Raw genomic sequence first — 12,884 nt, 5'->3', positions numbered from 1 at the left:
TGTAAGTGCACACATAGTGCTTCATTCTTCTGAGTGTCCTCCCAGCAATCCTCTCTCACTGGGACAACTGCTTCCACTCCTGCCTTAGAACCACATTCCCACTCCTATGTCCGCTGCATGGTGCCCAAGCACTTTCATGCTACTCTCAGTCTCCACATCCTCAGACTCTTCCAACTCTTCCCCTCACCTTGTTGCCTCTTCCATGCACATTCACAGAGCCCGTCTTCCTCCCAGTGAATTCCAAACCAGTTTCTCTGGCTTTCCCCCTCAACACTCCCAGGTACCCGCAGACTAAACCACCCACTCCACCTCCTGTTGTTGCCCTTAAACCCCCAATCCTCTCCTTCATTGACTGAGGATATCAGCACCTACCTCATGCCCTTTGTCTCCTCCCTAAATTTGGCAAACAGCCCCTCAATTCCACATGGAGCATCCAGCCAACGCCTGGCCTCACACATATCCTTGACCTTTTGTCCTCACCCCACCTCAGCCACCCACTCCCCCGCTAAGGCCACACAAGCAAATGAGCCACTTGTGAAGACCTGGTTTTTAGCATCCCACTCTCAAATCATTCAAGATCAGCAAGACTTCTAACCCATGGTGACTATTCACTGATCTTGCATTGTCCTCCCAGCCCCCGCACCCAGCTTGAATAGTCTGGCACATTCTTGGATCCCTCCCTTACAAATACACTTGCCTCCCTCACCCCTCTCTAGTTCACTCACCTGTTGAAAACCCTGACCCTGGGTAAACCTGGTCCGCTTTCTCCACACATATATTCCCCACAAGAAGGTGACCAATCAAATTGCGAGCTTTTTAAAATAAATAACATTGGCAGGATTTAAAAATGGAGTAACTGCTATAGAAAATAGTACAGAAGTTTCTCAAAAAATAAAAGTAGTACTATCATTTGACCCAGCAATTGCACTTCTGGGCCTATATCCAAAAGAATTGAAAGAGGGGTCATGAAGAAATACTGGTACCCCCTTGTTCATAGCAGTATTATTCACAGTAATGGAAGTGGAGACAACCCAAATGTCTATCAAAAGATTAATGGACAGACCAATGTGATTATATATATATATATATATATATATATATATATATATATATATATATATTACACACACACACATATACATATGCGGTGGAATATTATATAGTCTTAAAAAGGAAAGAAATTCTGACACATGCTGCAATGTGGGTGAACTTGAAGACATTGTGCTAAGTGAAACAGGCCGGTCACTAGCAGACAAACACTAAGATTCCTCTATATGAGGTGCATAGATTAGTCAAATCCCTAGAAACAGAGTGGAATGGTGGTTCCCAAGGGATGGGAAAGGGTAACAGGGAGTTGTCTAATGAGTACAGGGTTTCAGTTTTACAAGATGAAAGGGTTCAGATCTGTTCACAACAGTGTGAATGTATTAACACTACTGATCTGTACCCTTTGCTTAAGATGCTAAATTTAACGTTGTGCTTTGCTACAGTAATAGAGCACAAAACGAACAAAGCTGTTGGGTGGGCTCCACTCGCTGGTGCTGAAGGCACACTCTCTCCTCTGAGCACAGAACGCCCCTCCCCACACAGTATGCAGGTGGCAAGGCTAGGGTGCAGATTAGTCTCCCTGCACTGGCAATGCCAAGCTTGATATTCACTCTGAACTTTAGAGTCAATGTAGAAAATATTAGAAAAATTTACTAAGGACCAGTTGGGTATTTCCCCATTCTCTCAAATATTATTCTCCAGCAAGTAACTGAAACCCAATAGCTTTCCTAGCTCTGCCTCTCATGATTCATTCATGCTCATTTCTATGCAAACATCAGTTTCTCAGCTGGCAGTGATTTCATGAATTTTTAATTCACATGGAATGAGCCAGAGATTAAAACTTTAAACTAAGCCAACAATAGAGGGTGGTGAGTGTCATTTCAATCCCTAGATTAAGAATCTCTGAATGAATTCCCTGGCATCGTCACATGAACCATTATCTGGAAATTATCAAAACAACTCCTCTGTGCGTTTCTGCCTTTGGAGTATTAATATAGATACGCATAACTGCTTTGGCCTGGCTATGTGGCTCACTGGTTTAATATCAACCTGTGAACTGAGAGGTCAAGACTGAATTCCTGGTCAGGGCACATGCCTGGGACTGGGCTCAGTCCCCCATGGGGGGTGTGCAGGAGGCACCCAATCAGTGATTCTCTCTCATCATTGATGTTTCTATCTCTCCTTCTGCCTTTTCTGAAATCAATAAAAACATATTTTAAAAAATATTTGCTGATGGTTCCTTTCTCTTAAAAAAAAATACTACCAGCTTTGGGATCATTAAAAACAGTGAAACCAAAGACATTTCTTGTTACCAATCTTAATCTTGGAAAAACTCCAGGCCACCTGGCAAACAGTAACCAAGATCCCAACACCATAGAAAAGCCACAACAATGTGCAGCTTTATGACTAATAGGTGAGAAACTGATTTTAGCATAAATAAAATCAGATTAAAAATAAGCAAGTTAGATGAGAAAAGTTGAGAAATTATATCAAAATAGAATCCATATTTTAAAATTATTAATAAAATGTTTACTTTCTTTTTTCTTTCTATGTCTTTCGAATGTGGTATATATTTTATACTTATAACAGCCCTTAGTATGAGACATAACTAAGTGCTAGAATGGCCACCAGTGGCTACCATTTTGGATGGTGCAACCACAGAAGAAAGAAATATGTCTGACAGGACAGGGACCAGCTCTTGAAATGTGAGCATACCTCCAGGCTTCTGCACTCTCCAGCGTATCCCCACCGTCTTCCTCAGTGACTGTCAGCAGAGGACACAGCTGCTCCTGGGGCTAGAGCAGTGCCAGTTCAACTGTGGTCCTAAAGGTATCATCATTTGAAATTTTACAAAATCAGTTTACTACCATTGTTTTCTTAAATTTTCAACCACAGATTGACTCGCCTTTTTCCAAATTAACCTTACCCTAAGCAATGTCATCTGTGATGTCACAAATTTGACAACTTTTAATTATATTTGCTGAAAAAGCTAAAACACATGAACATATTTAACACTTAAAAGAAGTTTCATGCTCTTCCTAAAGCCAACAATGAACTAAACAAAAATGTATCCTTATTAGCGAATCAGTCATGGTGTCATCTCTCCAAAGCCTCCCGTTGGCATATGGATGTGAGATGATTACTTTCCGTGTCGCCTGGCACCCACCATTTGGACCCCGGCCTTTGCCTGTTTGAGTCTGACAGAGCATCCCTACCACGAGTACCTTTCCTCTGGGAGCCACCACAAACCACAGCCAGGGCCTCCTTCCTGTGTGCTCAGCTGCTCAAAACCTGCCCAGGAGGGGTAGAAACCTTGCCCTAATGACCAGTGTTGGCTCAGGCTCAGGGAGAACACTTAATAATTAATAATCATGGCAGCTAAGGTTTACTGAACTACATGCAAAGCACTGTTCTAAAGTACACGTGTGGGTGTTCGAGCATGTGTGTGTGTGTGTGTGTGTGTGTGTGTACCGTACTATGATGATTATATCTCACTCACACAGTTGTCACAATAACCCTAATGAAGAAGCTGCTGTTTTGCTGCTTTTCTGGATGAGGAAACGAGGCACAGAGCAGTTAGCAGTGCCCCACAGTCACAGAGAGAACAAGTCGGGGAAGCTGAGACTCAAAGCCAAGAAAGCTCACTCTGGAACCTGTGCTGCTGTCACCCTGAAGATTCCAGACAGGATGAAGAAACGGAAGCTGGAAAAGACACGTGTTTTATGGCCACAAATCCCTCAAAGACAGCACTATCCCCCGCAGGACACGGAGACGGAGGCAAGCAATAGCCTCTGATAAGACAGTTAGGCAGACAAGTAGACTAAATTATAATGCCCTCAAGACGTCTGCTGGAAATCACCCTGAGGAACTCATTGTGCTCAGAAAAGAAGACTAAAGAAAATTCAAGGGAGCAAAGAATCCAATAACACAAGAGATAGAGGATGGGAGGACAGGCAGGTTGACGAATCGATGGATGGACAAATGAGCACAAAATGTTCGCTCCAAACTCAAAAGCAGAAAGTATTAGAAAGGGACATCCATCACTCTGACCACTCGCAAAGAGACCCGTCATATGGTGACATCACACCAACCAGCCATTCTCAAAGGCAAACCGGGACCTATTCTTGTCTCTGGGACCAAAGCTGCAGGGTAAGCCTCATTATGTGGCCTTCGTTAGGAGGAAGGCGAAGTCCACTTACAGGTACTCCCTGTGGGCAGAGTGCACAGCGGCCGCGTTGCTGTAGCGCCACAGGACGATTGCCGATGACAGGACGTCGAGGACGGCATCAAACTAGGAGAAGAAGACACGCATTAGTGGCTTTCCTGAGTTAACAGGACGGGGCTGAAGACACAAAGCAATGATTCTGTGAGTCAGAGCATCTGAGCAAGTGACCTCAGAGCCAACAGTGGGCCCCAGGGACCGGGAGCCAGGGGGACCCCATGCGCCAGCTCCTCCTCCTCAGATTCCGCACTGCGCCCAGGGCCTGGGAAACATGCTCCGTGGCCTGGTGCGTCTGCCCCCGGGCCCTGGCTGCCAGCACTCTGCAGAAATGGGGGATCACAGGATCCTGATCCGTGAAACTGGTTTCCCCACAGCAAGCAAGATCATCTTGGCATTCCACTCTGTGTCCCACGTACAATATTCGGGGTGAGGAATCTGTCTCTGGCTTCCAATGGGACTGTCCTACATGGAGGGGTGGTCACCCAAGGGCTCTGTGCTGTCTGCCAATGCTTTGGAATTGTATATAAAATTCAGAGCTTTTGTTTGAATGAATGAACGAATGTGTGAGGGAGGAGAGAGGGAAGTAAAGGAAGAGGAAGAGAGAGCATTGTAAGAAAGACAGTGAGAATATGTGTGTGTGTTGTATATGTGTGAGAATGTGTTGTGTGCGTTGTGCGTGATGTGTGCATGTATGTGGTGTGTGTCTGTATTTCTGGAGAGGCAGTGCACTCCTAAAGATTCTGAAAAGGTCTGCAGCCTCAAAAACCTTAAGTTTTCACAACAAAAGGGAGAAGTGGGTTTGGGGGCAGGAACACACACCCTGAGACACAGGGAACCCCAAAGTTGCACAGGAGGCTGTTGACAAGCACTCCCCTAGGGTCACTGTGCCACAGCACACTTTTCGCCTGGAAAGTGACAAGCACCCGGAGGGGACGTGGGGAAGATCCACCAAGTGTTAGGCATGCCTAGCCTGGGAAACACCCGAGACCCATCTTCTCAGCAGCTCCCATCAGGAAGCAGGCTGGAGTCAGGTTCTCTGGGGTCCGGCTGCCGACTGACTTATCCTAGCAGCAGTGCCTAAAGTCCACACCTCTGCCTGCACAGCAAAGCCTTCACTCCGGTATGTGCCATTCTCTAACTGACAGTCTTGGGGGGGGGGGGGGCGGCTAACAGTCTAAAACATCCTCGCAAACAGCTGTGGGCAATGCGGTCCCCTCACCTGTTCTGGAGGATTATACAGCTCTCTTCTTTGAATTCTAATCCCCCCAGAAGCGATTTCCATAAAAGGTGTGCTTGTCATGCAAAGCTCTTATCTGCTAACCACCCCCTCACTGAGGGTGAGACCCGTGGGCTCAGGAAAAACATGCAGAACTTCATAAAAGTACATTTCAGGTTACTTACTGCAAACCCAAAAGCAGAGGCGCTGTACCTCATAACGGAGACAGCTAAAAAGAAAGAAAATATTGTTCAGAATATTTAAGACCTCGTGGATATTTTCTCTCATTCATGAGTATATTAACATATTTTGATCTGCCCTTTGAAACATCAATGGAAAAGTTCCAAGAGAAAAAAGTTAAAAATTAACCGTGGTTGTAAACTTTGAGAACTAAAAAGTGCAAAGAGTGCGGAGAACAGATTCCAGACTCTGCCTGCAATGGCGTCCCTCCCAGCGTGCTCTGAGCTCCGAGGGGCCAGTTTCAGAGGGAAAATGCTTAAGCAGTTGTCAGTCCAACGACCACTGAGACCTGGAGAATCTGGCAACTGGGATAGAGAGCTGGGGACGATATAAAACTTTCAAAGGAAAAGTGCAATCACCCAAACTGCCCCCTAATAAAGTAACTAGTGGTTTCTCCATGCACATGCCATTCATTGCCCATCAGAGTTTAAAATGTAATGTAGACCTCAACAAAACTGCTTAGGAAAACAATAACAAATGACCTTCAATGACAGGTGTCTACAAATGTAGATGTGACAATTATAATTTAAGCATTTATCCACATTCAAAAGTCAACCTTTGGAGGGTAAATCAATTAGGTAGCACTTCTGCCCAATTCTGTGATCTGTTCTATGGCCAACTAATGTTCAGCTTCAAAGACTGGTCTCAATTTAACTTAATAAAGGCAGTTCTCGATATTTAACAAGCACGAGTCCACATACACACACACCGTGGGTCAGCAGAGCTGTGGAGGGGACTGTTCTGGCCCAGGGGCTGCAGGTGCTCCCGGGGGAGTAAGAAAGGTGGGGGCGTAGGACACAGAGGTCAGTGCTCCCTCTCAGCTCACCACATGTCCCTTCTCAGGACCCTTTGCTCTGGTGCACCCACAAGGCCAAAACTGAGCCCTGGACAGCCCTGCTCTCCTTTGTAGCCCTGCCCTGAGCACAAGGGGTCACCTAACCCAAAGTGAAGAAAGCGTATTTCATTATCTGTGAGTCAGGAATTGAATAGGAGAGAGTCTAATTGGATAAGTGATGTTGTTGGAATTGAAACTGGCAATCACTGGAACTGGAACTGGGGTTGGCCGTGGTTTGCCATCAAGACTGAGGAGCAGAGAGAGAAGCACGGGTACCGTTTCCAAGCCCTTTCTGAGGCGCAGCCACATCCCGGTCCTCAGGCTGCGGAATGCAATCCATTGTATTGCTGACCCTGTTTCTGACAGGGGCCACTCCAGTTGCCCCTGCTGATGCGCATGCTGGGCAGAGAGCAGGGCAGAGGCAGGTGCGTGCAGTGACCAACAGTAACTCTCACAGGCAATAGAGGGGGGCAGTGCAAGGGGCACCAGGCCTCCCCAAAGAGCTCCATCTGCAGGCACATGGGCATGTGCACAACAGGCAGCAGATCCCTCTGGGGTCGCCCTGACCACCCAGATGCCCCTCGGGACACTGAGCCCCCCACTCAGTAACTGCTAATTAAACTGTTTATTGACTTTTACAGAAACAAGTAAGAATGAGTATCTGGTTTTCCCTTTACAACCTGTTTGAGAACATCTAAGATCTGCGCCTTTTTTTCTCAGTTACTGGTTAATCAGCAGTGGGAATCTTTTGAACATCTATAGCAGTGGTCAGAAAACTGCGGCTCGAGAGCCACATGCGTCCTGAGAGCTGAGGTTTGCGGCTCTGTTGACTAATGAGTTTGCTGATCACTGCTAGAGAAAAACACTTAAAAAACATTTTAATATTGTACTAATGTCTTTAACCTGAAGTCAAAACTTCTGGGTAAGGGTAATGCCTTAGCAGTGGTCAGCAAACTCATTAGTCAACAGAGCTGCAATTTGCTGACCACTGGTGTATAGCTTCTTCCACGGATGCTGGGCGCACACAATGGATGAGGAGGAGCTGCCCTGGGAGCTCCTGCTCTGTCTCCGCCTGCGCTGCCCGCCTGGCATCACCCCATGGAGGGCACAGCCAGAGGAGCACCCCTCCCCTGCGCTCCAGGCAGTGAGCCATCGCTCCAAAAGATCATCTGGTGACACCACACATGTATACACTGGGCTAGAGATTTCGGAGGTGGACACCCTCTCGATTATACAGAGAAAACAAGGGCCCGGGCTCAGAGACTCTGGACTCCAACAAAGGAGCTGATGGCTGAATGGTGGTATCTTTCCCTGACTCAGCCAGAGGCAATGAGCAGCATGTTCTCAACCACTCAGGGAGCCATGTCTGTGTGAGAGAGCATGGCCTGCCCAGTGGGACACTCACACCGCTCCACCCCGGGCACCAAAGCAATGAGAGCAAGAGGGCTCCAGGCTAACCCCAGTCCCGAGAGAAAGGAAGGGTTACCATGAGTCATTATTTACACGTTAGTTTCATGGAGTGTCTCCGGTGAGGTGGAAAGGGAGAAAACAGCATGGCGGACCCAGGGTGCACTGATGGGTACGCTCATGGCCTTGGCTCAGGCAGCCTCCCTCTGTGAGCAGCTGCCCAGGCCCCACAATGAACACGAGCAAACGCTCATCACCACAGGACCTGGATGAAGAGGTCGGTGCCTTTTAGGAATTTCTGAAGCACGCAGAGTCATGGGGTGTTCTCTAAGGTGACCAGACGTCCCATGGTGTTTTTAAAAAGTCCCGATTTCTTTCCAAAAATCAGGACTTTCTTAAAACGCCGCGGGACAGGGGACAAATTGTTAAAAATCGGGACTGTCCCACCAAAAGCGGTCTGGTCACCTTATTGTTCTCCCCTGGCCTGCAGCTGAATGTGACACATCCTGGGGTAAGGACGGTCTCTAAAGAAAGGGCTGGCTCAGACAGCCCCTCTCCCACAGAAAGAGAGTAGACTGTGAGGTTTCATCAGGACGCTTTCCATTTCCTTCCCGCTGAGCACGGTTCCTCTTAAAGAACAGCAGGCCCGCCCAAAGGACACACCAGGGCAGAGAGGTCCAGGTCGGTGCCCCTGGAGCTTCCCCGCTCCCCCCCCCCCCCCCCCCGAGGTACGTGGCCAAGGGCAGCTGAAAACCACCATGGCTCCGGGGTCGGACAGAAATCCAGCAGTGCCTGTAGGGCAGGCTGGCATTTAACAGCGGCCAACAGACAATTGTGCTGCAAGCTGGCACGGTCTGCGAGAGGCAGTCAACGGGGCAGCCGTGAGGGCAACTTTCCTGTGCAAACTGCTCTGGTGGAGGCCGGGGCCAGAGGGCGGAGGATAATGAAGTCGGGTGGCTGTCAGCCCTCAGCGCAGGGCCTGCTTAGCAAACACCAGGGCTGCTCTGCGATGAGCGCGCTGTCAGCAGCCTCCGAAGTCACCTGGGTGGCGCTGCTGCAGGAAGCCCCAGGGGGAATTTGCAAGAACGTTTCTGCTCCTTACACTTTTTTATTTTCCTACCTTTAACTGTTATTATTACATTGATGGCGGTGGCATTGGTCAACATGAACATAAAGATTTCAGGCGTGGGTTTCCATGTTATAAGATCTGTGCATTGCTCCTCACGTTTAGAACTTGCCTTTCTTGCTCAGAATTTAAGCATGCTCTTAGGGGGCCGGTGGCCTTCAGCAGCCTCTGAGGCTTGTGATTACATCCAGCGATGAGAGTGGATGGCTGCCATCTGATCAGGCTGGTACTATGCACCCAAAAGTGTGTGTGCTTAGGATGTGTTTGGGCTCCTGTGCTTCTGAGCGCTCACGCGCGCGCTCTCTCTCTCACTGAGACACAAAGTCCATAAACTGTTCATAAATAAAATGAAGACCTGTAGCCTGGGACCTGTCCAATACCTGTTCTCCATTTGGGTCAGAGCACCCTGAGTGTCTGGGAAATATCATTCTCCCCACTCTAGTGTATCCTTGTCCTACGGCCAAAGTGAGTGATTCAAAAGTAGCACAATTCAACATGAGCCCATGAGACTCAGTCCTGAGTTTTTGCTGAAAATATTGGGAACGGGATGTCTTTCTAAGAGGAAAGTGTAGCTAGAGTTGGTAGGATAAAAACAGAGCTTCAGGTAGCAATTTTGCCCTCAATGAGAAGAGGCTGCCTGAGAATAAAGCCAACACAGAGGAAAGAAGATATAATATTAAAGATACAAGACACAAACCAGACCACTGATGACATGGGCTAAGCCTCTGGAATCAGCCCGACCTGAAGTTCCTCCCCTGCATTTTTCTCAAATACATCAGCCAATAATTTGTCTTAATTTGCTTAAGCCAGTTTAAATTGAGTTTGTATCACTTGTAGCAAATGTCTTAATACAATAAACCTTGACACAGTAATCCATGTCCAAGATTCTCTTTTAATGTCTAAGGAATGGGAAAATTCTTTAAACCCAAAAGATTCACAGCATGTTTATGTAATTTATAATAAAAAAACACAATCTAAATGTCCAGCAGTAGGGGGATGGTTAAAGTATGGTTCATTCAAAACTCTGTGCACATGAAACCTGTATAATTTTGTTAATCAGTGTCACCCCAATTCAATCAATAAAAAGGAAAAAATAGGATGCATGTAGCTATTTTTAAAATGTTTACAAAAAGTAGTGTTGTTTAATGCTTACATTCGCATATTAGTTGGAATAATGCTATTGATGATAAGCAGGTGACATGTTTGGTGCCATCAGTACTGGGAAATGATGGGTCTGACTAATAGAGGTGCAGACTGGATGGAGGGGTCAGGACAGGCTTTACAGAGAAGGTGACATTTGAACAAAGACTTAAAGGAGGTGAGGGAATGAGCTGTGCAGTCACTTAGAGGAAGAACCTTCCAATGGGAAGAGTCTGTGCAAAGGCCCTGAGGCAAAGTGCCTGGCATGTTTGAGGCTATTCAGCAAGATGGAAGAGACGAAAGTTATCCTGTACAATAAAAGCCCAATGACTGAAGAGCAGAATGACTGGCCGACCCCCAGGGGGGCAGATGCTCAACACAGGAGCTGCCCCTGCTGGTCAGTGTGCTACCACAGTGGGAGCACCACTCGGCTGACAGAGACGATTAGCTGCTCCCACTGCAAACCCCAGGCCAACAGGCAGGAACCTAGGTGCAATTGCTGTCTCCTCATCCCAGGCTCCTCTCTTCCTCACTCCCTGCCACCTCCTCTGGATGTCCGCAGGCTGCTAGGCCCACAGAGCTGGCCCCGGAGGCAGGGAGGCAGTTCGTCACTGCTAGGGGTCTGAGGCCTATTCCACTGCCTCTCAGTGCTATTGTCCCTGGACTTGGCCCCGACCTGGTCCCCTGGAGAGGCAAGTGCTCCGGTTCCATGGAAGATGCCTGACCAGGGAGCAGCCACTCAGAGGATGTGTCCACAGCTGCTCAGCTGACTGGGATGAGCAGTGCTCCCACAGCAGGCCAATCCCAGCAGGCCATGCCCCCTACCAGTGCATGAATCCAGTGCACCAGGCCTCTAGTATGAGATAATAGATTTTCCTATAATTTGAGCAAAAAATTGGGTACAAAAGAGCAAGATACAAGATTATATGTGATAGAAATAGTTCCACAATACAACTACGTTTAAAATAATGCATTGAAAGCAACTTGTGGGGGAGGGGGGAGAGAATCCCTCAACAGGTAACAGTGGTTAATCTTTGGCTGGTAGAAATATTTGAGTGGATTTCTTTCCTTTTAACCTTTTGATATTTTCCATTTTCTATAACCATCATAGATAGCCATTCAATCAGAAAAATATCCATTTTATTTGGGGGGCAATTACCCAACTCATAATAGTATAGCCAAAGATCTGAAAGAGAAGAGCAGAAGCCAGGTTTGCAATGTACACCTGGGGACAGTGCACTGTGAGCTCATGAATGCCGTGGCTTACAGGAAAGCACAATGCTTTCGACACCCAAGTTTCTGAAATCCATCTCTCCAGGCCAAGTCACCTACATGAGTGGGTTGCTGATTCCCCAAAGAGTTCACCAGAGGTGGAACACAAGCAAAAAGTCATTCCCTGTCTAAGGGACAACCTGCCTCCCAAGATTTTGCTTGTCCTGCACTCTAGTTTCATTGATGTGTCAAGGGGGTAATAGCAGCTACATTTCCAGAAGCACACATGCAACAGAAGTCTTGAATAAATATTTACACGGGTCTGGCTAAAAACCAGGTCTTTTTTAACTAGGCTACATTCAGGCCAGAAAGCACATCAGCTGGAAACTCAAATTCAAACAAAAAGACAGCTGGAAAGTGGAGGGACCCAGGCAACCCATTGTCAGGGCAAAGCCAAATGCAAGTCACGCAGCTGAATAATCAGCAGGCTTTCCAGGGGGTTGTGAAGGTCCAGACAAGTGCCTTGCAAATGCACAGGGAGACGAGAGTGCCAGCAAGGCAACTGTGGGTCAATGCCGAGAGCCCCTCAACGAGGAGCATTAAACAAAGAGTGCCATTCCCGTCGCAGGCTAGTCTGTAACAACAATGAGGGCCCAGCTGGCATTCTCTCCCAAGTCAGGCAATAATTATCTTGAGCCTTAGCACTCTTTATCAACACCCCAGGCCCCATAACACCTCCAAGTTGCTAAATTATCTGACCAGTGAAGCTCTAATAAATCAATCCCACTTTAATTAGACCATTCCTGCCACACAGAAGCCTGGCAACCGCACCCACAGCCATGGCCCTAATCCAACTTGAGAACTCATCTTTCCATCGCCACCTTCATCCTCATGCAACCTGCTCCAGCTCCCACTCTTAGCTCCTTGCCACTTTGTTCTACCTTTAAAAAAAATGGGTAATTCTTTTGTTAAATATATTTCTTTATTGATTTCAGAGAGGAAGGGAGAGAAAGAGAGAGGTAGAAACATCAATGATGATAGAGAATCATTGATTGGCAGCCTCCTGCACGGCCCCCACTGGGGGTGGAGCCCACAACCTGGGCACATGCCCTTGGCTGGAATCAAACCCGCAACCCTTCAGTCCACAGGCTGATGCTCTATCTACAGAGCCAAACCAGCTAGGGCTGCTCTACCTTTTCTTATCCAAGAGCACATGCCATCTTTTACCACAGAATTCGATTCACTTACCTATGAAAATTGTGTACCATCTGCTCCCTCCATCTATTAGCATATAAGCTCTATAAGGGCTGGAAGCTTTGCTGCTTTGTTCCCTGATGGCCCCCAAATGCCTAGGTCAGGGCCTGAACACGTGAAAGCATTCAGATTGATTGACTGAAATAGCATCTTAGCTCTAACTCACAGTAAACAGGGAGCTCAG

The 12,884-nt window shown here is 47.3% G+C and overlaps 1 protein-coding gene across 1 annotated transcript in view; it reads right to left on the bottom strand.

Moving 5' to 3' along the window:
• Nucleotides 1-12,884, bottom strand: part of TMEM163 (transmembrane protein 163) — a 195,525-nt gene that overhangs the window by 56,368 nt on the left and 126,273 nt on the right. Inside the window, exons 3-4 of the mRNA XM_036422134.2 lie at nucleotides 5,672-5,715; nucleotides 4,248-4,339 (exon numbers count right to left, since the gene is read on the bottom strand). Coding sequence (XP_036278027.1) covers nucleotides 4,248-4,339; nucleotides 5,672-5,715 — 136 coding nt within the window. The remainder of the gene's footprint in view (nucleotides 1-4,247; nucleotides 4,340-5,671; nucleotides 5,716-12,884) is intronic.

Source organism: Pipistrellus kuhlii, unplaced genomic scaffold (genome assembly GCF_014108245.1).
Source record: "Pipistrellus kuhlii isolate mPipKuh1 unplaced genomic scaffold, mPipKuh1.p scaffold_m20_p_7, whole genome shotgun sequence".
NCBI lineage: Eukaryota > Metazoa > Chordata > Mammalia > Chiroptera > Vespertilionidae > Pipistrellus > Pipistrellus kuhlii.
The sequence above is the reverse complement of the archived record's forward strand: the minus strand, read 5'-3'. Positions and strand labels throughout refer to the sequence as shown.